This window comes from Leptodactylus fuscus, chromosome 1 (assembly GCF_031893055.1).
Source record: "Leptodactylus fuscus isolate aLepFus1 chromosome 1, aLepFus1.hap2, whole genome shotgun sequence".
Lineage (NCBI taxonomy): Eukaryota > Metazoa > Chordata > Amphibia > Anura > Leptodactylidae > Leptodactylus > Leptodactylus fuscus.
In genome coordinates, this window is record NC_134265.1 from 142,059,935 (window position 1) to 142,084,244 (window position 24,310).

The 24,310-nt window shown below is 40.9% G+C and overlaps 1 protein-coding gene across 2 annotated transcripts in view; it reads left to right on the plus strand.

The window, feature by feature from the left end:
• The window catches only part of FANCC (FA complementation group C), a 113,472-nt gene that overhangs the window by 81,530 nt on the left and 7,632 nt on the right, over nucleotides 1-24,310 (plus strand). Inside the window, exons 9-12 of one of the 2 annotated variants that reach the window (XM_075277732.1) lie at nucleotides 4,930-4,982; nucleotides 15,295-15,409; nucleotides 19,124-19,199; nucleotides 21,969-22,044. In XM_075277732.1, the coding sequence (XP_075133833.1) occupies nucleotides 4,930-4,982; nucleotides 15,295-15,409; nucleotides 19,124-19,199; nucleotides 21,969-22,044 (320 nt within the window). The remainder of the gene's footprint in view (nucleotides 1-4,929; nucleotides 4,983-15,294; nucleotides 15,410-19,123; nucleotides 19,200-21,968; nucleotides 22,045-24,310) is intronic. The other variant, XM_075277741.1, reaches the window with a different exon arrangement.

Here is a 24,310-nt window from a genome sequence, read left to right on the forward strand (position 1 = left end):
GTGCAGGTCTCTGACAACACAAAGTGGGTGCAACGTATTGGGCACCGAAATGGCATATTTTTAAAAATTTCAATTTTCATTTTGTACATTAATTTTTGGGAAGCATTTTAGGCTCAAAATGATAATACCCCTTGATACATTCCTTGACAGGTGTAGTTTCTAAAATGGGGTCACTTTTGAGGGGTTTCCATTGTATTGATACTTTAGGGGCTCTGCAAATGCGACATGGCACCTGAAAACTATTCCAGCAACATCTGCCCTCCAAAATCCAAATAGCGCTCTTTCCATTCTGAGCCCCAGCATGTACCCATACAGCAGATTTTGGCCACATATGGGGTATTGCCGTGTTCAGAAGAAATTGTGTAACAAACTGTGGGGGGCTTTTAATTCTTAAACTATTTGCAAAATTAAAACTATGGCGCTAAATGGACAATTTATTGGGAAAAAAAGTAATTTTTCATTTTCACGTCCCAATGTTAATAAAATCTGTGAAACACCTGTGAGGCCAAAATACTCACTCTACCCCTAGACAAATTCTATGAGGGGTGTAGTTTCCAAAATGGGGTCACTTATAGGGGGTTTCCACTGTATTGGTACTTTAGGGGCTCTGCAAATGCGACATGGGACCTGAAAAATATTCCAGCAAAATCTGCCCTCCAAAAGCCAAATAGCCCTCTTTCCATTCTGAGCCCCGCCATGTTCCCATACAGCAGATTATGACCACATATGGGGCATTTCTGTGTTCAGCAGAATTTGTGTAACGAACTTTATGGAGCTTTTTCTCCTTTATCCTCTTGTGAAAATTAAAAATTTGGGGCTAAATTGACAGTTTGTTGAAAAAAAAAGTAATTTTTCATTTTCATGGCCCAATGTTAATAAAATCTGTGAAACAGCTGTAGGGTCAAAATGCTCACTCTACCCTTTAATATGTTCTGTGGGGGGTATAGTTTCCCAAATGGGGTCACTTTTAGGGGGTTTCCACTGTATTGGTACTCTAGGGGCTCTGCTAATGCGACATGGCACCTAAAATTATTCCAGCAAAATCTGCCATCCAAAAGCCAAATAGCGCTCCTTCCATTCTGAGCCCCGCCATGTTCCCATACAGCAGATTATAGCCACATATGGGGTATTGCCGTGTTCAGGAGAAATTGTTTAACAAACTGTGGGGGGCTTTTACTCCTTTAACCCTTTGTGAAAATGAAAACTTTGGAGATAAAGTGACATTTTAGTAATTTTTCATTTACACATCCCAATGTTAGTAAAATCTGTGAAACAACTGTAGGGTCTAAATGCTGACTATACCCCTTGATGAATTCTGTGAGGGGTGTGGATTCTAAAATGGGGTCACTTTTGGGGGGTTTCTATTGTTTTGGTACTCTAGGGTCTCTGCAAATAAGGCATGGCGCTGAAAATCATTCCAGCAAAATCTGCTGTTCAAACACCCAGTGTCGCTCCTTCCCTTCCATGCACTGCCGTGTGCCCAAAAATCAGTTTACACCCACATGTGGGGTATTTCTGTGCACGGGAGAAATTGCACAATAAACTGTCAGATGCATTTTCTCCTTCAACCCTTTGTGAATGTGTTAATTTTGGGTCTAAATGAATGTATTAGTGAAAAAAAATGAAATGTCTAAATTTCACTGCCATATTATTTTTATTCTTATGAAATGCTTAAAGGGTTAACAAACATCCCAAATGCTGTTTTGAATAATTTGAGGGGTGCAGTTTTGAAAATGGGGTAATTTATGGGGGTTTCTATTATACAGGCCTTTATAATTACTTTCAGAACTGAAGTGGTCCCTAAAAAATTGGTTTGGAGAATTTTCTTGTAAATCTGGAAAATTGCTGTTACACTTGTAAGCCTTGTGACGTCCAAAATAAATTAAAATACAATCAAAAGATGATGCCAATATAAAGCAGAGATATGGGAGATAATATTTATTCATGTATTTGGATGGTATGACTATCCGCCTGAAAAGCAGAGAATTTCACATTTTGAAAATTGCAATTTTTTTCAAATTTCCATCAAATTTCCTAGTTTTTTTATAAATAAATGCAAAAATATTGATTAGTGTTTACCACTAACATGAAGTATAATGTGTTACGAGAAAACCATCTCAAATTCATTTGTGTAAGTTAAAGCGTCTCAAAGTTATTGCCATTTAAAGTGACACATGTCAGTTTTGAAAAAAGAGGCCTGGTCTTTAACATACTTTTGGGCCTGGTCCTTAACCGGTTAATGTCACTTGACAATAAGCAGATCTGTGAAGGAACATACAGTAGTCATGTGTATATCAGCTCATAGTCTTAGAGAAAATAGGTGCAGGGATGTGTCTCTCAATGCATGGAGAAGAGGAATCACTAGGCCAATTCCCAGGTAAGTAGTAACAGTAGGTATGACTCCAGCACTGTCATCTAGGATTAAAGGGATTCTATCATTCTAAATATGCATTTTTTTTTTTTTTTTAAATGTAGATTGTGAGCCCCACATAGAGGTCACAATGCACATTTTTCCCTATCAGTATGTCTTTTTTTGGAATATGGGATGGAAATCCATGCAAACACAGGGAGAACATACAAACTCCTTGCAGATGGTTTTTCGCCCTTGGCGGGATTTGAACACCAGGACACCAGCGCTGCAAGGCTGCAGTGCTAGCCACTGAGCCACCGTGTGGCCCCCAAATATGCATTTTTAAATAAACCACGTTGGACTAGTCATTAGAAAGGCTATTCTAGCCCTACCTTTTCTGTTCCTCTGTTTGCAGCCATTTTTGATGTATATAGTTTTAGCTATTATGCTAATGAAACTCACGGAGCACAAGGGGGTGTTTCCCCTGTGCTCCGAGCACAGCAGCGTCATACCCTCCCTGGCCTTCATTCCGCCTCCTAGACTTTTCCTGCATGCACGCCCCCTTCTGTGTAGATCAGTTGACATCAGCCTCCTCTTCACTGCATTAGCAGCAGCAACTTCAGTCAGTCAGTCTTCTTCAGTGAGATTGAAATCCTGCACATGTGCTGTCAGCTTGGCTTGACGTGGCTACTTCGGGTTAGGACTGAGCCCACAACGCATGTCGGGATTTCAATCTCCCTGAAAAGATTACTTTGCTACTGATGCAGCGAAGAGGAAACTGACATGAACTGATCTACATAGAAGGGGGTGTACAGGAAAGGTCTCGGTGGCGGAATGAAGGTCAGGAGGCGTATGACGCTGCTGTGCTCGGAGCAAAGGGGAAACGCTTCCTGTGCTCTATGAGTTTCATTGGCATAATAGCAAAAAACTACACTCACCGGCCACTATATTAGGTACACCTGTCCAACTGCTTGTTAACACTTAATTTCTAATCAGCCAATCACATGGCGGCAACTCAGTGCATTTAGGCATGTAGACATGGTCAAGACAATCTCCTGCAGTTCAAACCGAGCATCAGTATGGGGAAGAAAGGTGATTTGAGTGCCTTTGAACGTGGCATGGTTGTTGGTGCCAGAAGGGCTGGTCTGAGTATTTCAGAAACTGCTGATCTACTGGGATTTTCACGCACAACCATCTCTAGGGTTTACAGAGAATGGTCCGAAAAAGAAAAAACATCCAGTGAGCGGCAGTTCTGTGGGCGGAAATGCGTTGTTGATGCCAGAGGTCAGAGGAGAATGGCCAGACTGGTTCGAGCTGATAGAAAGGCAACAGTGACTCAAATAGCCACCCGTTACAACCAAGGTAGCCAGAAGAGCATCTCTGAACGCACAGTACGTCGAACTTTGAGGCAGATGGGCTACAGCAGCAGAAGACCACACCGGGTGCCACTCCTTTCAGCTAAGAACAGGAAACTGAGGCTACAATTTGCACAAGCTCATCGAAATTGGACAATTGAAGATTGGAAAAACGTTGCCTGGTCTGATGAGTCTCGATTTCTGCTGCGACATTCGGATGGTAGGGTCAGAATTTGGCGTTAACAACATGAAAGCATGGATCCATCCTGCCTTGTATCAACGGTTCAGGCTGGTGGTGGTGTCATGGTGTGGGGAATATTTTCTTGGCACTCTTTGGGCCCCTTGGTACCAATTGAGCATCGTTGCAACGCCAAAGCCTACCTGAGTATTGTTGCTGACCATGTCCATCCCTTTATGACCAACATCTGATGGCTACTTTCAGCAGGATAATGCGCCATGTCATAAAGCTGGAATCATCTCAGACTGGTTTCTTGAACATGACAATGAGTTCACTGTACTCCAATGGCCTCCACAGTCACCAGATCTCAATCCAATAGAGCATCTTTGGGATGTGGTGGAACGGGAGATTCGCATCATGGATGTGCAGCCGACAAATCTGCGGCAACTGTGTGATGCCATCATGTCAATATGGACCAAAATCTCTGAGGAATGCTTCCAGCACCTTGTTGAATCTATGCCACGAAGAATTGAGGCAGTTCTGAAGGCAAAAGGGGGTCCAACCCGTTACTAGCATGGTGTACCTAATAAAGTGGCCGGTGAGTGTATATCATTCAGAAATGGCTGCAAGCAGAACACAACAGGTAGGGCTAGAATAGGCTATTCCAACGTGGGTTTATTAAAAACAAAACAGTGTTTAGTCTGTGTAATGTAGGACCAGTGCAGTTTCTTCAAACTACCAGGCATTCTTCTTAACCTCTCTCCTCTCTAGCATCCTAAACAGAGGACCCACTCAGGATTCAGGTTCTTAATAGGGTATAGGAAAGAGGGCTTTCTAACCCCAAGAACCTCTTAGAGTGAACATTCATTTTAAGTCATATGTGTAAAGACTTACCTTCATTCTTTCTATTACCAAGTATTGAACATTACATGTTGCAATTCACTTTTCTCCATTAAAGTTGTTAAACATCATCTATTTGCATCTGCTGAAGCTAGTATCAAATGAAAAAATAAGTTTTATATTATTTCTTTTCTTCTTTTCCCTAGCCTCAAGCTGCTTGTTTCCCAGGCATATTTAGAGTAACGGATGACATATTCAGGTAAGACTCTCGTTCCATAAAGTCCATTAGCTTCACTGACCCAATAATAAAGAAATACATTAGGATTCTTATATGTGTAAAAAAATTTTTACCATCGTTTCTCCAGAATTTCAGCAAATTTATTTCAGTATAAACTCTCCTTCTATTTATAATTTCATACTTACATACATATGTATCATGATATCAAATGGGAGATCTGCAAAAGACAAAAATAAAGTTATACAGAACAAATGTGAATAGCTGCACACTGCCATGGTTGCAATACAAGCAAATACAAAATTGCAGATTCACTCTGTAGAGGGTGCCAAGACGTTTGCAAATAAGGATGTAAAGTTCAAAATGCATTACTATTATATAGTCATTATCTATGTGTATAAATTTGAGATTCTTGATTTTGATCAAAATGTGAGAGCCCATCTCTTTTGAGGCAACCTCATTCAAATGGGACCTTACACTAGGCGTCTCTTGGTTCCAGATTGAGCTCTATAGTATGAACACAGGGCAAGCAGGATCTAGAGCCGTGCTCTATTCTAGTTAAAGTAGCCTTAGGCAGGTGGAACGAATGTACATCCAAAATGAATGAATCCAGAACCCCCATATTGCTTTAACAGTAATGCTTTGTGAATTTTAGATATTTATTTGGCTGTGTCTTGGGGCCATCAAATAAGAGATCTGACAGGTCTGGCAGTCCTCTCTAAATTCATCTTAAGGACACAGCTCCATTTTTCAAATCCGACGTGTCTTTTTATGTGGTAATAGCAATTATGACAAATAGTTATACCAATATTATCTACCATTTCTCTGCTTTATATTGCCATCACCTTTTAATTGTCCTTTGATTTATTTTAGATGTTAGAAAGCTTACAAGTATAACAGACAATTTCCCAAACCATTTGTTAGGAAGCACATCAATTCTGAAGGAGATTCTAAAGACTTATATATTAGAAACTTCCCATAAATCACCCCATTTTCAGAACTGCACTCGCATGTAATTCAAATCAGCATTGCATTTGGGAAGTTTGTTAACCCTTTAAGGGGTTAAAGTAGAAAATGCATCCCACAATTTTAAATGCAATTTCACTTGAACACCGAAATACTCCACATGTGGTTGTAAGCTGCTGTTTAGGCACAAGGCAGGGTGAAAAAGGGAAGGAGCACCACTGAGTTTTTGGATGTCAGATTTTGGTTTTCAGACACCATGATGCATTTACAGGACCCCTGATATACCAGAACAGTGGAAACCCCCATTAAATGACCCCATTTTAGAAACTGCACCGCATAAGCAATTTAATAAAGATATATATTTTCCAATAAATTTTCACTTTTGCTCCAATTGTTTTATTTGTTCAAGGGTTTAAAGGACAAAATACACCCGAAAATTTGTAATATAATTTTTGATATTGAGCATTAGTTTTCCAGATGTGAGTACACACTGGATAACGAAAAGTGAATATGTAAGATGTGAGGAGTACATAAGCTCCCAGGATTGAAAGGACATTCTGGGGTCCTTCCTGGTATGTTTTTTTTGTTCCTCATAAACGCCAAGCCTTGGGCTGTACCCTGATATATGATTGCATAGCTTTCTCATTCCTTACACTCCTTTTCCAGCTGCAGCAACCTTTCCCCTAAAGGATATTGCATTTTTTGTGGCTATTATTTTTCCATTGATGAAGCCATATAAGAGCTTGTTTGATGCAGGAGAAAATGCACTATTAAATTTTGTGTGAAAGCAGCCACAAGAAAATGGCTGCTTACACCAGTTTACTGTGTAAGCGGCTACAGGAAAATTGACTCAGCATGTGCAGTCGGCTCTGTCTGAGGCCCGAAGGCAGAGCCGACTGCGCATGTCTAGAAGTTTGAAGCCAGCGCCGGAAGAAGACGCAGGGAGAGGTCGTTCCAGCTGAAGATGGAGGCAGCGTTGGAGATTTCTCTCGCAGCATTGGGGATGCTCTGTTTGAGCACTGGGGACTGCCCCCAGTGCTGTGAGAGAACTAATTTGCATACAGAAGAAAACCGGAATTTCTACGGAACGGCGACACAGAGAAGACATCTAAAGGTAGGAGAAGAATAGCCTTTCTTAAAGCTATTCCTATGTGTAAGGGAGAAAAAATTGCATTTGAATGATTGAATCCCTTTAAACTTTGGATTTTGTATAATATTAGAAATAGATTCAAGGCTTTAATTTCTAGAGAAGCCTATTGGGTTTATAATGACATGCTTTAACACCAAAGGGATTAAACAATAGTGGATTTAAACATCACCTGTTGTTCAGCATGAGGTTAAGTGTTTTCGTGACTAATACGGTGAATACTTTTTTTTATCAATTAAGGTTTTTTTAATCAATTAATTTGTTTATCAAGTGATGTCAGTTCCTGGAATGGCTTTTTTTATGAATGACATGGCTGCTTATTGAATTATGCCATTATTGTGCAATTTCCTTTTTGTATACTTTAAATATCTTTCTGTTGTTGTTGTTTGTCGTGTGCCTGATGAAGTGATAAAGATTGCGTAATGCGTTGCACTGTACTGCCTTTTACCTTTGGTACTATTGTACGTTATTGGATTCTGAGGCATCTGGTTTGCTTCTCCCGATGAGGCTGGTGCTTCTATTGCCCATCAGGGACTCAGAATAGAACTACATCTTCACTAGATGCCTAAACCACATTCCCTGGGTAAGAGTCTCTCCTTCTTTCCTTACGATGGGTTCACATCAGCACTTGCACTATATTCGGGGATTCCATTCCCCTCAAGCAGCGCTTTTCTCTCTGCAATTTTTGCCCTTTTTGGGTGGAAACCACACGAACCCATTGTAGTCTTTGGGGTCTGCGGGTTTCCTGCTTTTTTATGTAGATTAGGTTTTCATTCGGGAAAGGAAACCCGAATGCAGATGTGAACCTAGCCCTAGATCTTATTGGTCTAAACCAGGGGTCCCCAACCGCCGGTCCACGGACCAGTACCGGGCCGTGGGGCATGTTGCACCTGTCCATGTACCGGCGGCGAGGAGTCAGCAGCACAACACTGACGCTTGGTTGTTGCTCATCGGGATAAGGTGAGCAAAGTGCGAGGTTGAGCCGGGACCCGCTGTATGTCCAGAATTCTATGCAGGACATGCAGCGGGTGTTGGCTCCACCCCGCACTCGCCTACCAAACTTTGGGCAACTACATTACACGTCACCTGTCCCTGTGACATGTAATGTAGCTGTAGTGAAGATAATAGCAGCATTAGGAGTGATATCCGTCATCAGTATCCATCTTCATAACCTGCAGTGGCCGTCAGTTTGCACTTTCTCTTGTGTTTTCATATGTACATGATTCTAATCTACACCCCCATGCTTAACCCCGCCCCCCAACCACACCCCTTCCCCACCTCCATCCACACCCCTTCACGCCCCCACCAGGCCATAGAAAAATTGTCTTGCTGAAACTGGTCCCTGGTGGAAAAAAGGTTGGGGACTACTGGTCTAAACGGTCCTACCTTAGGAAGCGCCGCCTTCACTTCTTTTCAAATCCAGAGTTATAGCACTCTACAGTAATTACCCGAAATGGCCATGCGTTCTGCGCATGGTTGGGATTTCGAGCAAGGAGGCGGCCAGAGTGATGCTGGAATTCTAGTGATGGCACTAGCATGAAGATTGGGGGAAGGTTTAGAAAAGAGAAGAGGATGGCCCATAATGGTACATAGACAGGACCAGAAGCATTGGTGTAACTAGGAATGGTGGGGCCCCGTGGCAAACTTTTGACATGCCAAAGACCCCAACCCGCATTCCTGCGTGCGCTATTATGCCCCATAGTGGCCCCTGCACACACTATTATTGCCCCATAGTGGCTCCTGCACACAGTATTATGCCCCATAGTGGCTCCTGCACACAGTATTATTGCCCCATAGTGGCTCCTGCACACAGTATTATTGCCGCATAGTGGCCCCTGCACATAGTATTATGCCCCATTGTGGACACACATATACAATTATTATACTCTGTGGTCTTTTCAAAACCTAGTGCATAATAATCAGAGACCCAAGGGAGGATACAAACATAAAAACACTCTTACTTACCTATCCCTGGTTCCAATGCGATCCTTGTTGATGTTGGCCATCTTCAATAATGTACAGGATGTTACGTGACCTGGGCCTGCGTCGTGACACATAAGGCCCTGGCCATATGACTTCAGGGACATCACTAAAGTAGGCCCGAAGCTTGTCTGGAAAGGTAAGTAACACTGTTTTTTATGTTCTCTTACCTCCCCTGGGCCTCTAATCACTATACTCAGGGGTCTGAAAAGACCCCCAAGTAAAATAATAGTGTTTGTGGGGCCCACAGCCTTACTTACTGATCCCCCCGCTCCTGTTCACAGCGGCCTCCGTGGCAGGAGAGCCACAGGCAACCGTGGGCAGGAACCAGGATCGGTATGTAAATAGGGCCTGTTACCGGCACAGCGGTATTGGCTGTCACCGGGCCCCTAGTGTGCGCTACTGCTGCTACCTCAGTAGTTACGCCCTTGACCAGAAGGATAATGTGGCTGTGCTCTGTGGCAAAAGTATACACCCCCTGTGCTCTCTGAGAGGGCTGAAGATAACGAAGAAAAATGAGTTCATTTAAAATCTACAGGATGCATCTGAAAAACAAAGGAACTGCTGGAAAAACCTTTAGAAAGGCTACAATACATGGTTGATTCCCTTTAATCATCTGTTTATTTTTAACTTGCTTTATGTGATCACGTAACAGCGTTAGATAAAATGTGACTAATAGATTTATTACAAATAAACATTTCATCCATATATGACAGACACCACATTAAAAGAAAGCCAAACAATGTATGTGAAATAGGAAGTATTATTAAATGGCACAGTTCACAAGAAGTGTAGCTAGTCAGCTTACTGGATATACCCAGCAACATATTAAACTTGACCTTCACCGCTCCTTGAAAGTAGTGTGGAAACAACTAACCTACAATGGATATTATTTAGACAGATCTTCATTGGTTTGTCTGGTGCATATTTTTGTACCGGAATAACCTATTTCCTGCAAATGTCTTAAAATTGGCCTGGAAATGCCTGCAGGTCACATCCGCCAACCTTTCTGATAATACATGTTCTATATACTAAAGCTCAAAAATTATGTAAATGTTAATTTCCTTTAACCTTAGCAAAGACCTTTTGTTTGTTACAGGAGATCTAATGTTTTATATTATTTTTATTCACTTTTATTAACTCTTTCTGAGATAGAGTAGAAAAAACAACAATACTGCAATTGTCTTTCTATATATAAATTTTGTGCCATTCATTGTGCAGCATAATAATAATATAATATATCACATTTGGGCAATAAAAAACTCTTTCTTGTACAAAAACGTATTGGCATTGCTGCTTTCTAAGGCTCATAACTTTTGAAAAATATTGTCAACAGTCTTGTGTACCAGCTTTTTTTTTTTTGGGGGGGGGGTGCAGGAAGACCTGACGTTTTTATTTAATTCGTTTTTTTTAATAGCGTTTACTGTGTGCGATCAATAATATGATCGTTCCATAGCAATGGGTCACTATGTACATAATCTCTGTATTGTGCTTTTTTTTTTTTTTCATTTGCAAAGCATTTGAAGAGGAAAATAAATTTTCATTCTTTTTACTTTTTTTTTTTTTATAATAAAATATTATTTAACTTTTTTCACATCATTGTTTAACCCCTTCCCGCCGATGGCATTTTTTGATTTTCGTTTTTCGTTTTTGACTCCCCTCCTTCTAAACCCCATAACTTTTTTATTTCTCCGCTCCCAGAGTCATATGAGGTCTTAATTTTTGCGGGACAATTTTTTCTTCATGATGCCACCATTAATTATTCTATATAATGTACTGGGAAGCAGGAAAAAAATTCAGAATGGGGTGGATTTGAAGAAAAAATGCATTTCTGCGACTTTCTTACGGGCTTTGGTTTTACGGCGTTCACTGTGCAGCCAAAATGACCTGTCCCCTGTATTCTGTGTTTCGGTACGGTTCCAGGGATACCAAATTTATATGGTTTTATTTACATTTTGACCCCTAAAAAAAATTCGAAAACGGTGTTAAAAATTTTTTTTCCTAAAAGTCGCCATATTCCGACGACCGTAACTTTTTTATACATAGGTGTACGGGGATGCATAGGGCGTCTTTTTTTGCGGGGCCGGGTGTACTTTTTAGTTCTACCATTTTCGGGAAATGTTATTGCTTTGATCACTTTTTATTCAAATTTTTAGCAGAATTAAAACAGTGAAAAAACGGCGGTTTGGCACTTTTGACTATTTTTCCTGCTACGGCGTTTACCGAACAGGAAAAATATTTGTATAGATTTGTAGAGCGGGCGATTTCGGACGCGGGGATACCTAACATGTATATGTTTCACAGTTTTTAACTACTTTTATATCTGTTCTAGGGAAAGGGGGGTGATTTTAACTTTTAATACTTTTTATATTTTTTTATATTTTTTTTTACTTTTTTTTTTATTTTTTTTTTGCATTTATTAGACCCCCTAGGGGTGTTGAACCCCAGGGGGTCTGATCACTAATGCAATGCATTACAATGCTAATGCATTGCAATGCATTGCAAAAAAGCATCATCTCTTTTGCAGGCTGTATACACCAGCCTGCAAAAGAGAGAATTTGCAGACTGGCTGGGAGCCCTTAACAAGGCTCCCGGCTGTCATGGCAACGGGGGGTCGGCCCTGGAGCATGCTCCAGGAGCCGGCGATCCCTGCCAAAATGGCAGCGCCCATGCGCCGCCGGGAAGATGGCGCCTCCGGCGCCTTTGACAGCAGCGCCGGAGGGGTTAATGCCTCCGATCGGTCCGGGGACCGATCGGAGGCATTAGAGCCGGTTGTTTACTGCTTGAAGCAGTAGACACCCGGCGGCTATGACGGCCGCCCGGCTCCCGGGCGGTCGCCATAGTTACAGACCCGACACGCGCCATACTATTACGGCGCATGTCGGGAAGGGGTTAATTTTGACTTTAACATAGAACAATTTGGTCACTTACATAATACATTGGCCTACTTACGTACTGCAATGTATTGTGATGTCACTGCAAAACTGACAGACACACAATTCCCGAGTTACAGCCTAAAAGGCGCTCCCTGCCTACCATCTCTCACAGCAATTGATTTTGTGGGGGTGCCAATGCCTGAGAGAGGGAGACCCCTCCTTGTGAAACCAGTTAGATGCTGTGGTTGCTATTAACTATAGCACAATGCCGCCACATTAGTCCCTGCTCACTACCTGCCCCTCTCTATAGTTATTATTATTTATTTTATTTATTATGCTTACTTAAATAGCGCCATCATATTCCGCAGCGCTTTACAGTTATTGTCGGTCACTGTCCCATATAGGGCTCACAATCTAAATTCCCTATCAGTATGTCTTTGGTGTGTGGGAGGAAATTGGAATACCCGGAGGAAACCCACGCAAACATGGGGAGAACATACAAACTCCTTGCAGATGTTGTCCTTGGCAGGATTTGAACCCAGGCCATTAACCACTGAGCCACCATGCTGCCCATACAGCAATTAGTGAAAGGAGGAGAGAGGAGAAGCACTCCGCACCACAATTCCGGGACCATTTACAATGCCTTTTCATGTCCTATTTCTGAAATACGTCAGCAAATAAGATGTGACAAGACAGCGTAGTGGAGGTAACAAGTTAAAAAGCAAGATATAATTATAACTTAGATGGGTTTTCTGAGGCTAAAAACATTGATGACTTATCCCAAGAATAGGTTATCAATGTCAGATCAGTGAGGGTCTCATAATGAAACCCCCCCCCATGACTCCGCTGTTCCCAGCAGCCGATACACAAAGAAGAGAGCAGGAAGCATTCAGTTATGGCTCTGCAGTGGCCAGACCAAGGTATTGCAATTCAGCTTCACATAATTAAATTGGACCTACTACACTGTAGTGATTCAGTGTAACCATTATACAGAGAACAGCGCTGTCTGCTTCCTGCTCCATTATCTGTGCATCAACTACTGATTACAACTAATCAATACAGGTGCCAGATGTTGAATGCTCATCAGTTAGATATTATTGATCTATCCAGTGGATAGGTAATTGTGATGAAAGAACCCCACTTATATAAATTTTTAATGAATTATACTGGATAGATAGATAGATAGATAGATAGATAGATAGATAGATAGATAGATATCACTAGTAAATTATACTGTCTATGTATGTGTCATCAGAATATTATATTGTTATGTGTGTATACATATGTAATGTCTGGAACTTGTCAGGAATGAGACATTTCCTTCCTGTGATCACAGGATCAGATTCTCTGTTGTTCTATGGCCTAGACTGGCAGCACACTCTTTGAAGTAATACAGGCTAGGTTTATTGCATTACAATACAAAACCCTGTAGGTGTTCATCTTTCCAGGCAGAGATGAAACAATTCATTCCCCAGCTTTCCCAGATGAGGATGATACAATGATGGTTCATATATGCTCTATAATCCCATTACCTTTTTAGGCTAAGACCTACGTAGTGAAACACTGCTAAAAAATGTTGTGGAAAAAAACACAGTGGAAATGCATTGCATTTTTTTGCAGAGCATTTTCTTTGCATTTTTGCAGATATTTTTTTTTTCCAGCGGATTTTCTTCTCTTATTAAACATATAGTGAAAATGCCAGTGTTTTCCGATGCTATAATTGACATGCTGCGATTGTGAATGGGGTTAGCTAGAATCTCATTCACTTTGCTGGTACTGTAAAATGCAGCATTTTTGCTTCCACGGCGTTTCCATAGCAGCAAAAATGCTGTGTTTTCGCAATGTGGGGCTTTAGTCTTAAAGTGTGTTTGCTGTCTGACTGCTGGGAGCAGTGAGTATGTGTCCTGCATTCTTATTGATCCTTAATGCAATAGATGGTGGCAGCGTATACTTAGGGTGTGTGGACTGTGTTGGGCTGCAATTTACACTCAATTTGTATTCTGAGTGAAGGATGAGTCGACGGAAATAACCCCTGACAGCCGCACCTACGTCACATGTTAGGACGATCCATACATGACAGTCATCAATAATTTTAGCCCAGTAACCCACTTTAGGCCAGGGAAAAAAAAAAATCACAGAATTTTACTGTCACAGCAAAGTGGATGGAATTCTAGCAAATCCCATCCTCATGTTGCGGTTTTGGAAATCATAGCATGTCAGTTATACATACAGAAACACTGGTGATTTCCCTATAGGTAAAACTGAAGCAGAAAGTCCGCAAGAAAACCTCTGTGAACTTTCTGTGAAAAGTGCTGTGGGACGCCACTTGGGGCCTTAGCCTTAAAGGGATCCTATCATTAAAAAGCAAATTTTTGTGACTAACACGTAGGAATAGCCTTAAGAAAGGCTATTTTTCTCCTACCTTTAGATGTCTTCTCCGCGCTTCCGTTCGGTAAGTAAGCGACCATTTGATTTTGGCTTGTGGGCATGCGCAGTCGGCTCTGCCCGAGGCCTAGAAGTTTGACCCCCAGCGCCGGAAGAAGGTGTGTGAAGAGGCCATTCCTGAAGAAGATAGAGATGGCACTGTAGATTTCTCTCGCAGCATTGTTTGAGTACTCGGGACCACCCCCAGTGCTGCAAGAGAACTTATTTGCATACCGACAAAAACTGGGATTTCAACCGAACGGCAGCGCGAGAAAACATCTAAATGGAAGGAGAAGAATAGCCTTTTTTAAGGCTATTCCTACGTGTTAGTCACAAAAAAATTAGCTTTTTAATGATAGGATGCCTTTAAAGGGGTTGCTGGGTCGATCCGGTTGTTGCTTGAAAAAAACTTTGAGAGGCATCAAGACAGAAAGAACTCATACTGTCGTCCTCTGATCCCTTACATTTTACGTTCCAATGCTACCCAGGTCCCTGCTTCTCCTAGATCATCTGGACAAAACCTGTATACTTTGTAGTAAAATCCAAGTGCCGGGGTAATTTGTATACAGAACTTTCAGTCCCTTTAAGAGAACAGAGGGAAAGCACATGCTTCACAGGTAGCCACTGCACTTAGAATTTCCTCAGAATAAAAAGGAAGCAAAACAGTAATGAGCCAGCAAGTCCGTACAGTTTGGACACTTCCAAGTATTCCTGTACTTGTAGTACAGTATGTAAAATTATTATTTTTCTTTCCGGTAAAACAAACCATAATTACCATTTTTTCAGTTGTGACCAGGCATCACCTTAGGAACAGCTCTGTGAATTAGTGTTACGTGAGTGTGTTTTTCTGTAAATGTCCTGAGATTAAATGCATAAGCCTGAATCTCCTTACTGCCTCATACATCCTCATATGTAATGACACTTTCTGTTCTTTTTCAACAAGTATCCTTTCTCCTAGGAGTGCCATTTTGGAAAGCGATGGAAACATGAAAATGATAACCATCATACGACTATTTACCCATTGCTTTCTTCATGAATATTATAAGGACAATGCAAAGGTATGTAAATATGATACTGTACTTGTTTCCTGACACTGTCTATTTATGAAAATTGCAGGGCTTACATTACTATATGACCAAGACAATTATGTTTAACTAAACAACCATGGAATATGATGTAACACAATATCTGCTCTGTGTGTGATGGAAATTAACCTAATACAGTAGGAAAAATACACAGTATAAAAATATAATACAGATGGAAAAATCTAAAGGGATTCTACCACTAAAGCAACATTTTTTTCTAATTACCACGTCAGAATAGCCTTAAGAAAGGCTATTCGTCTCTTACCTTTAGACGTGGTCTCCGCGGCGCCGTTCTGTGTACTGCGCAGGCGTCATAAATTGGACCAACAGAAGAAGACAGAAGAGGCGGGGTTGCAGCTGAAGATGGAGGCGGCGCTGGAGTGAGCTCTCGGGCAGCAGTAGGGACACCCCCATCGCCGTTTGAGAGCTGAGACCCGCCCTCATTGCTGTGGAGAACTCATTTGCATACCGGTTAAAACCGGTATTTCTAAGGAACGGCGCCGCGGAGACCACTTCTAAAGGTAAGAGACTAATAGCCTTTCTTAAGGCTATTCCGACGCGGTAATTAGAAAAAATGTTACTTTAGTGGTAGAATCCCTTTAAAGCCATTTTACAAGGAACATAACCACATTTAAAGGGAGTCTGTCAGCAGGAAAACCAGTAGCAAACGAATGACTGAATCTTGTAGGGCTGTTTCAACACTTTTCAAAGATGCCTTTCTTATTTTGTATTGCAGCTCCATCTTCATGAAAATCTGCATTTTATTCTTGTGCAGATTTGATGAAAAGGGCTTTACAGGTTAGCTTTCTCATGTCATGTTTGCAGGGCCCTATTTACTGGGTGGTATGGAATACCCCCAGGGGAACGGGGGGGGTTGGGTCTGGGGGGTCTCCTCCCAGGATTTTTTTTTTTAAAAATTAGCCCTAAAAATGCATTTTTCAAATGCAATTCATATTTTCTGCCATTACATTCTGAGATTACAATGCAGTAATACTCACAGGAGCCGTCTCCCCACATTTCCCGTCTCTTCCCTTTGGACCGCTACGACCACTTCTTTCAGCTGTGATTTGACTCTGGGATTTGACCCAACCCATATATATATGTATATATATGTATGTGTATATATATATATATATATATATATATATATATATATGTGTATATATATGTGTATATATATATATATATATATATATATATATATATATGTATATATATGTGTATATATATATATGTATATATATATATGTGTATATATATATATATATATATCCCACAGCGGCCCCTGAAGCCTTTATTATGCCCCACAGTGGCACAATAGACTGTGGGGCATAATAGAGGTTGCAGGGGGGCCGCTGTGGGGCATAATAGAGGTTACAGGAGCCACAGTGGACCCTTCAAGCTCTATTATTATACTCAGGGGTCTTTTCCGACCCCCGAGTATAATAATCGGAGCCCCAGGGGAGATAAGGAAACATAATAAACACTGTTACTCACCTCTCCGGTATCCGATGTTAGTGCTGAATTCAGTGCACTGTCGGCTTTCCAGCGGTATATAGAACTGCCTTTGCCCAAACCCATGAAAGGTCCTCTTTAATCCTAGCAGGCTTCGGGCCTATATGGTACTGCTAGCACAGGCTTTGGGCCCATATGGTAATATACCAAACCACGTGACATCTGGGCATTACCATATAGGCCCGAAGCCAGCTAGGATTAACATTGGATCCCGGAGAGGTAAGTAACATTGTTTATTATGTTCCCTCACCTCCTCTGGGGCTCCGATTATTATACTCGGGGGTTTGAAAAGACCCCCAAGTATAATAATAGCGGCAGTGGGATCGCGGCCTGGCCCGGGCCTATTCACTGCCGGCCTATAGTACATGGGGAAGCGGGGGCGGCAGCGACCAGGTCTGGGGAGGTTGGTAAATAGGCCTAACTACCGTAGCGGCCTATTATTAAAAAAAAAAAAAATGTTATTATACTTACCGATCGCGCTACTGCTCCCGCTGCCTCTGCGATCCTCTTCTCTCAGCAGACGTCTACGTATCAGCGTAGGTGGCGTGACGACGACGCCTACACTGATACGTAGACATCTGAACCAGTGCACGGAGTGCGAAGAAACTACCCCAAAGCCCTTTTCGCCTAATTTTCATAAGAATAAAACACAGATTTTAATGAAAATGGAGCTGCAATGCAAAATAAGAAAGTCATCTTTGGAAAGCGTAGAAGTCACTTTACAAGGTAATGTCATGAGTCTGATACGGCTTTCCTTGCTGACAGAATCCCTTTAAATTTGTAGACAAAACTTAAATATTTCTTGCACATATAAGTAATTAAAAAGTGTGGAATATTGTAAATTATTTTAATGGTGATAGTCTATTGTCTTGATAGGTTACTATCAGGTACGACCTGATGCATAAACTTTCTATGGGCTGGGACTTGTCAAAAAGCCAGAGATAATTTCCTGGGTTATCTCCTCACACATGTAGTGTTCCTGCCTAAGGGGGCATTCACATGGAGTTTCCTCGTGCTGATTTTGACGCGGAATTCGTGTCAGCATCCGCTCAGAAATAAAGCCTCCCATTGACTTCAATGGGTTCCGTTTTCCATGCAAAATCCATTGAAATCAATGGGGGAAAAAGCCTCCCATTGATTTCAGTGCGTTCCACATGGAAAATGGAACCCATTGAAGTCAATGGGAGGCTTTTTTCAATACATTTATCCAGATCAAAGCAAATTTTGGGACCAAAGAGGCCAAAACAAAACTTGAGAGGTTCACCCGTTAGTAGTAATACTACAGTTAAAGGTATAAAATGTAGTACCTTTTTTCTGTTTTTTTGTTTTGTTTTTTTTTTCTTCTTTTTTTTCAAACACGCCACGCCCTAGGTATGACTTTCTATGACTGTTTTTTTTTTTAATAAAATTTTTAAAAAAATGTATGACCAAAAAACACAAAACAATGCTTGAAAATTATTGATTCAATCTCAAAAAAAGGATTGCCTTCAAAAATTGTGTGTGAAGGTAGCCTACGTTCCCAAAATCAGATCACCTCTTGAATTATCTTGAATGATTAATAGAGTCACTTAAATACTTCACAAAAAATACTACTAGAAATCTGACATTGAAATCAATGCTACATATGAAATGTACATGGTAGGGGGAGTGTATGGCCTTTAGCGATTCTGGCTACACTCGTGCATTTCTTATCTTATTCTGTAATTGCTGAAGTAACAAGTACAGAGTTGCAGTCATATGGACACGTGTTTTATTCCTCAGGCAGTCGCTTGTGTTTGTGTATTTTTTGGCCATATTAACTTTTGACATATTACCTAAAATATGTTGTGTGTCAATTCAGCTGATAGTGTGATAGCTGTAGCCCCGGGTGCATTGGTTCTGACACCTCACTTACAGATGTCTACAAGTACAGTAGATGTTTGCGTGGCAGAAATGATCACAAATTTTGCTTTGTTGTGGAGAACGAATCCTTCTCTTCTCTGTTGCTCACCTATTTTATTGCATAATTTTTGTTTGCCACTTACCCGGGAACTAACACTTTGTTCACACTGCGTTTTTTGCTACACATTTTAGCTAAACTGCACATTGTAAGTGCGATCATTTTTGAATAAACTGATAAACAACAATTTAATGGGGTTTTTTTTGTATAATTTTTATTTCCCCTGATCTTAGACCAGGCTTCCATTAAGAGCTTACTTTTCACACACGAATACTCCGCTAGTGTTGGCATTACTCAGAAAAGCTGAAGGTAGGTGCTACACGGGATTGTTGGATCAGCCAACTTTCCAGATAAGACTTTTTTTTAAATATACTTTTCATGTGTTTTATGAGGTATGCTGGGTTCATAACTTGCCCATGGGTTACAGTGCACAAATAGGTGACTCCTCTTTGCTTTCCTGTGAAGGAAACAATTTCTCATCTCGTCTATCATGTGCTGTATTGTCATGTTAACAAGCTATGCATGTAATGTTCTGATTCTCAAGGATATCAGATGCTTGGGCATCAGTCTGCAGCTGAATGTGCTCACATCTCATTTCAGCATGTTACAGGATCTGAGGTCAGGCAAGAAAATAAATCTTTCTGTCGTCCAGGATTCCTTGTGCTGGATTGGAACTGGGAATGCTTATTGTCTCTGGGATTTTCCCTACTACTGTATTTCATACTTCAATTTTCACTAGTTCATAGTCACTGTAAATGCACATGGATTACATAGGAATGGTTTCTGATGTAAAAATATACATAATATGTTCACGCTAAATACAGGCATATAGTTTCTGATTTTATGTTTATTTAGTGAACATTACAATTAAAACTTTTACTGGGCCTTTCATTAAAGGGATTGTCCAGGATAACCCATTTTAGCTAGGAGGCCGGTGAAAGTGGAAAAAAAAAAAAACATACTTACCTGTCTCCAACTGCAGTTCGGTTCTGCTGCCCAGGGTCTGTTTTTGTTGGAAGTCCCATTCGCATGTGACCTTAGTAAAGGAGCCAAGATGTCACTCACATACATCACCCATGATTTCCTATGACCTTCCTCTAAGCCACTGTTTGGCCTCAGCAGTCATGTGCCATAGAGACTTCCACCAAAACAAGACCCTGTCACAGCAGGACCGAAGCACAGCGAGAAAACCGGATCACTAGGGACAGGTGAGTATGAGTTTGGGGTTTTTGGTTGGTTTTTTTCACCTTTCCTGGCCTCCTTGCCAAAAATGGGTTATCCCGGACAACCTCTTAATTATTATGTTACTTTAAAATCAGTCACTTACATTTTAAACGGATTGTGTTGGATTAAGAAAATTTTGTCCTAGTTTAGTCACAAGTCAATGTGAACTACTAGTATTGCAGCTGAGTCTTATTGACTGTAGCCCCTTCCCGAAATCTGCCATAATAGTATGGCGGATGCTGGGTCTTTAAAGATGGTGGCTGCTCTGCATTACATTACCGTATATACTTGAGTATAAGCTGACCCGAATATAAGCCGAGGCCCCTAATTTTACCACAAAAAACTGGGAAAATTTATTTACTCGAGTATACGCCGAGGGGCAGGGGGGTAGATGCAGCAGCTACTGGAAAATTTCAAAAATTTAAATGGCTGGAATTTTTGGGTGCAGTAGATGCTGGGGAAGGGGAGGGGGTGTTTTGGTTGTCTGTCTGTCTGCCCCTTCCCTGAGCCTGAGGACTGAGGTTTTTTTTCCCCCACTTGGAATTCAGTCTGGCTGAATATAGGGTATCTGCGGTGCTCCTAGTAACCCCTTCCCAACGGAACAGGAGCAGATACCCTATATTCAGTAGACCGGGCACTTTCAGACACAGGGAAACCTAATGTGTATGTGTTTCACAGTCATTTTCTACTTTTATATGTATTCTAGGGAAAGGAGGGATTTAGAACTTTTATTTATTTTAATTGTTTATTATATTTTTTTAAAGCTTTTTTTTCCACTGTTTTATGGGAGATTCTATACAATACATAATAATTTTTATTTATTTTTTTGCTTGACACGAGTATAAGCCGAGGGGGGCTTTTTAGCACAAAAGCTGTGCTGAAAAACTCGGCTTATACTCATGTATATATGGTACATTATAGCTGAGAGCTGGAGATAAAGCGTGTCATCAGATGATAACTATCACTGTAATAACAGGCATGGCAGGCCAGGATCCTCCCCTCTAACCTCAAAGTGAAAAAAAAGCTCTCCCAGAGCTTTTCCCCACTGGCTCTGTACCTTTCCCCTTGCAGGCCGGTTCCCACACAGCCTTATGATTATAAGATTAATCAAACAATTGCAGAATTGCAGGTTCAAGCACCCTAAGGGGGCTAATAAAACAGTTAAAAAAAATTAAAATTAACTAAAAAAAAAGTCTAAAAGTTAAAATACTTTTCAATAAGCTGAACAGGAAACACATTAAAAGTGCCAAACCACCATTTTTTTTTCCGTTGTTTCACCACTAACAAAAATTTGAGTTAAAAGTCCTCAAAGCAATTTACATTCAGCAAAATGGTATGACTAAAAAGTACACCTGGCCTTGCATAAAAGACACCTTATGCATCCTATTACATGAAAATATAAAAAAAAGTTATGGGTGTCCCCTTTTTTTTTTTTCTTGCTAAGTTTAAGATTTTTGTTAAGGGGTTAAACTGTAAATAAAACCATATAAATTTGGTATACCTGCAATTGTACTGAAACATAGAATACAGTTGACATGTCATTTTGGCTGCACAGTGAATGCTGTGAAAACGAAGCCCGTAATAAAGTTGCACAAATTCACTTTTTCTCCAATTCTATCCCATTCAGATTTTTTTCTATCTTCCCAGTACAGTACAATTTGTTTGGAAGGCAGGGACATCTTAATGGTCACCAGCAGGAACCGGATTAATGGTCTTAGGTGAAATACTGCACATAGCCATGGACAAATATGGCATTTTTTCTGGGGAAAACCTGCAAATCATTTTTCTTATACATTTTTCTTACTGCACATACATTGGATTTCATATGTTTCTGGGGTTTTTTCTTTATTCTAGGACTGGCATCTAATACCTGCATTCAGCATTTGCATACTATTGGTAAAATGCTAAGAAATGTGGACAGTGAAGAAAGGTAATGTAATGTGTTTTCTATTTACACACGTATAATGGTTTTCAAGTAATGTTTTGCAGGATTACCTGCTCATGCATGTCATTTTTTGACAAAATACTTACTCCTGCGTGGGATGATAATCCTCTATTGTGTTAAGAAAAGAATTCCCAATAGTTCAAGTCACAAAAAGCTTATTTTTACTTATTTTTTTTACATGATGTGGCATCCATAGGTTTTTAGAAATTTAAGGAAATGGGGCAGAATTATCAAGTTATCAAGATCCTCTGCTGGGCCATGCGCCTCTATAGAGATCTCTGGTATAAAAGTGGTCAGAATGTCAGTTAATTGGTTCCGCCAGTGCCAATAACAGAAAACTAAATGAATCAATAAACAATGAAACTAATGGAGATAGAAGCATATAATCTAAAAGAACACTGAAGCTAAACAGGCATTAATAATATAGTTAACCCCATTATCATTCTCTATCATTTTCTGCATGATTCTGATATAGTCAGACTTATAGAAAGTCTTCATAGAACTCGGGGTTTAATATCCTGCTGATCTCTCCCATCTTTGACTGGTATCAGATAAAGGTAGTCTCCATTGTTTTTTATTCTACTGCAGACAGTGTGGAGGCTGTGGGTTGTTCCTTCAGCCAGTTGACTTACAACAAGAGAATACAAGGATGAGGAAGGACAGTGTACTGTGGCTTTTGTGTACTTGGAGCCTTCACGCCTTTTGTAAACTGAGGCCTGATGTCTAAGGAGCATGTAGGTGTTACAGATATAAATGGCCATATCACATTTCATCTTAAAATATGTTGGAGAATTGGTCCTTCATGAGTGCTACCCTAAGGCGTAAGACTGAGGGAGGTCTTGGGCTCCCGAACCTTCTTTACTACTATGGGGGTGCCCACCTTCGTTACATCCAGTTTTGGCTGTCCCCCTCTTAGGTCCCATCCAATATACTAGATCTATTTGGGCTACGTGTAGCAAGTTGTTCCCATTTGCTTTGCCTTGCTCCTCCATGGTGTCTTTCCTGTACAGCCCGCTCCTCCCAGAGGGGCTGCCTCTCGCATGGTTCGCTCTTGAGGTGGTCTCAGTTTGTTCCATGTAGCGGACTTCATCAACCCCTTTTCCTTGGAACTCAGACCCTTTGATTATTTCATCTCTTCGCTGGGCATGCCGGGTTCAGAGTGGTTCCATTATCAACAGATTGCACATTTTTTATGTACTATGTTTGGGGGCCTGCGGGTCTCTGTCCCCACCGGTTTTGAGAGGCTGCGCCGTGCAGGCACCTCTACTAAAGTTCTGATTTCAGACATTTACCGTCTGTTATCCTCTCCGGAGGGACGGTCTCCCCTGATCCACAGATATATGACTTATTGGTCCTCTGATCTAGGAAGGCAGATTTCTCTACCTCAGTGGCAGATCATCTGATCGCGTGCCAATAAATCTTCTACCTGTATTTCCTACCGTGAGACCCAATTTAAAATTCTGCTTCACTGGTACCATACTCCGGCCCTCCTCCATACCTTAAATCCCAGCATTTTCCCTACCTGCTGGAGGTGTTTGTCTGCCCTGGGGACTCTTTTCCACATTTTCTGGGATTGCTCCCTGATTCGCCCATTTTGGTTGGAGGTCCAGACTATGATGACTGATGTTTTTTCCCTTATAATTCCTTTGGACCCTATGGTATACCTCCTCAATCTCCCCCCTCGCTCCCTGAGCAAAGTCCCTCTATCTTATTTTTGTATATCTGTACTGCAGTTAAATCCCTTATAGCCCGCCATTGGAAGTCTACCTAGCCACCTCCGATTCCCTTCCTTTTAGCCCGCAATACAGATGTTAGTTGCTTGGAATTCCTCACAGCTTCTTTAAACAATACAGTTGAGAAGTTTCGAGAGGTTTGGGCACCCTGGGACTCGTATTGTGCTACCCGTGGTCTCTGATTCCCTTCCTTCCTCCCTCCCTCCTTGTGTTTCCCTGTCTTTGTCTCTTGTCAATATTGCAGCTTTGTATTGCAACTTTGGTTTTGTTGCTCTAATTTGTGTTTTACCCACCATTTCCGACTCTGGCGGTAATCTTTACCCTGGTTTGTTTGTTTACTGTTTATTTGAAAATTTCAATAAAAATCACAGTTTAAACAAAAAAATTATATAAATATTATAAAATGAGTTATGAAAGAGTGAAGTGTGCAGTATAAAGAGGGTGCTGATAGTATAGACAGACAGCTACTGATCTGAAACTATGCTAGAGATCTCTGTATAGGGGTTATAGGGTGAATT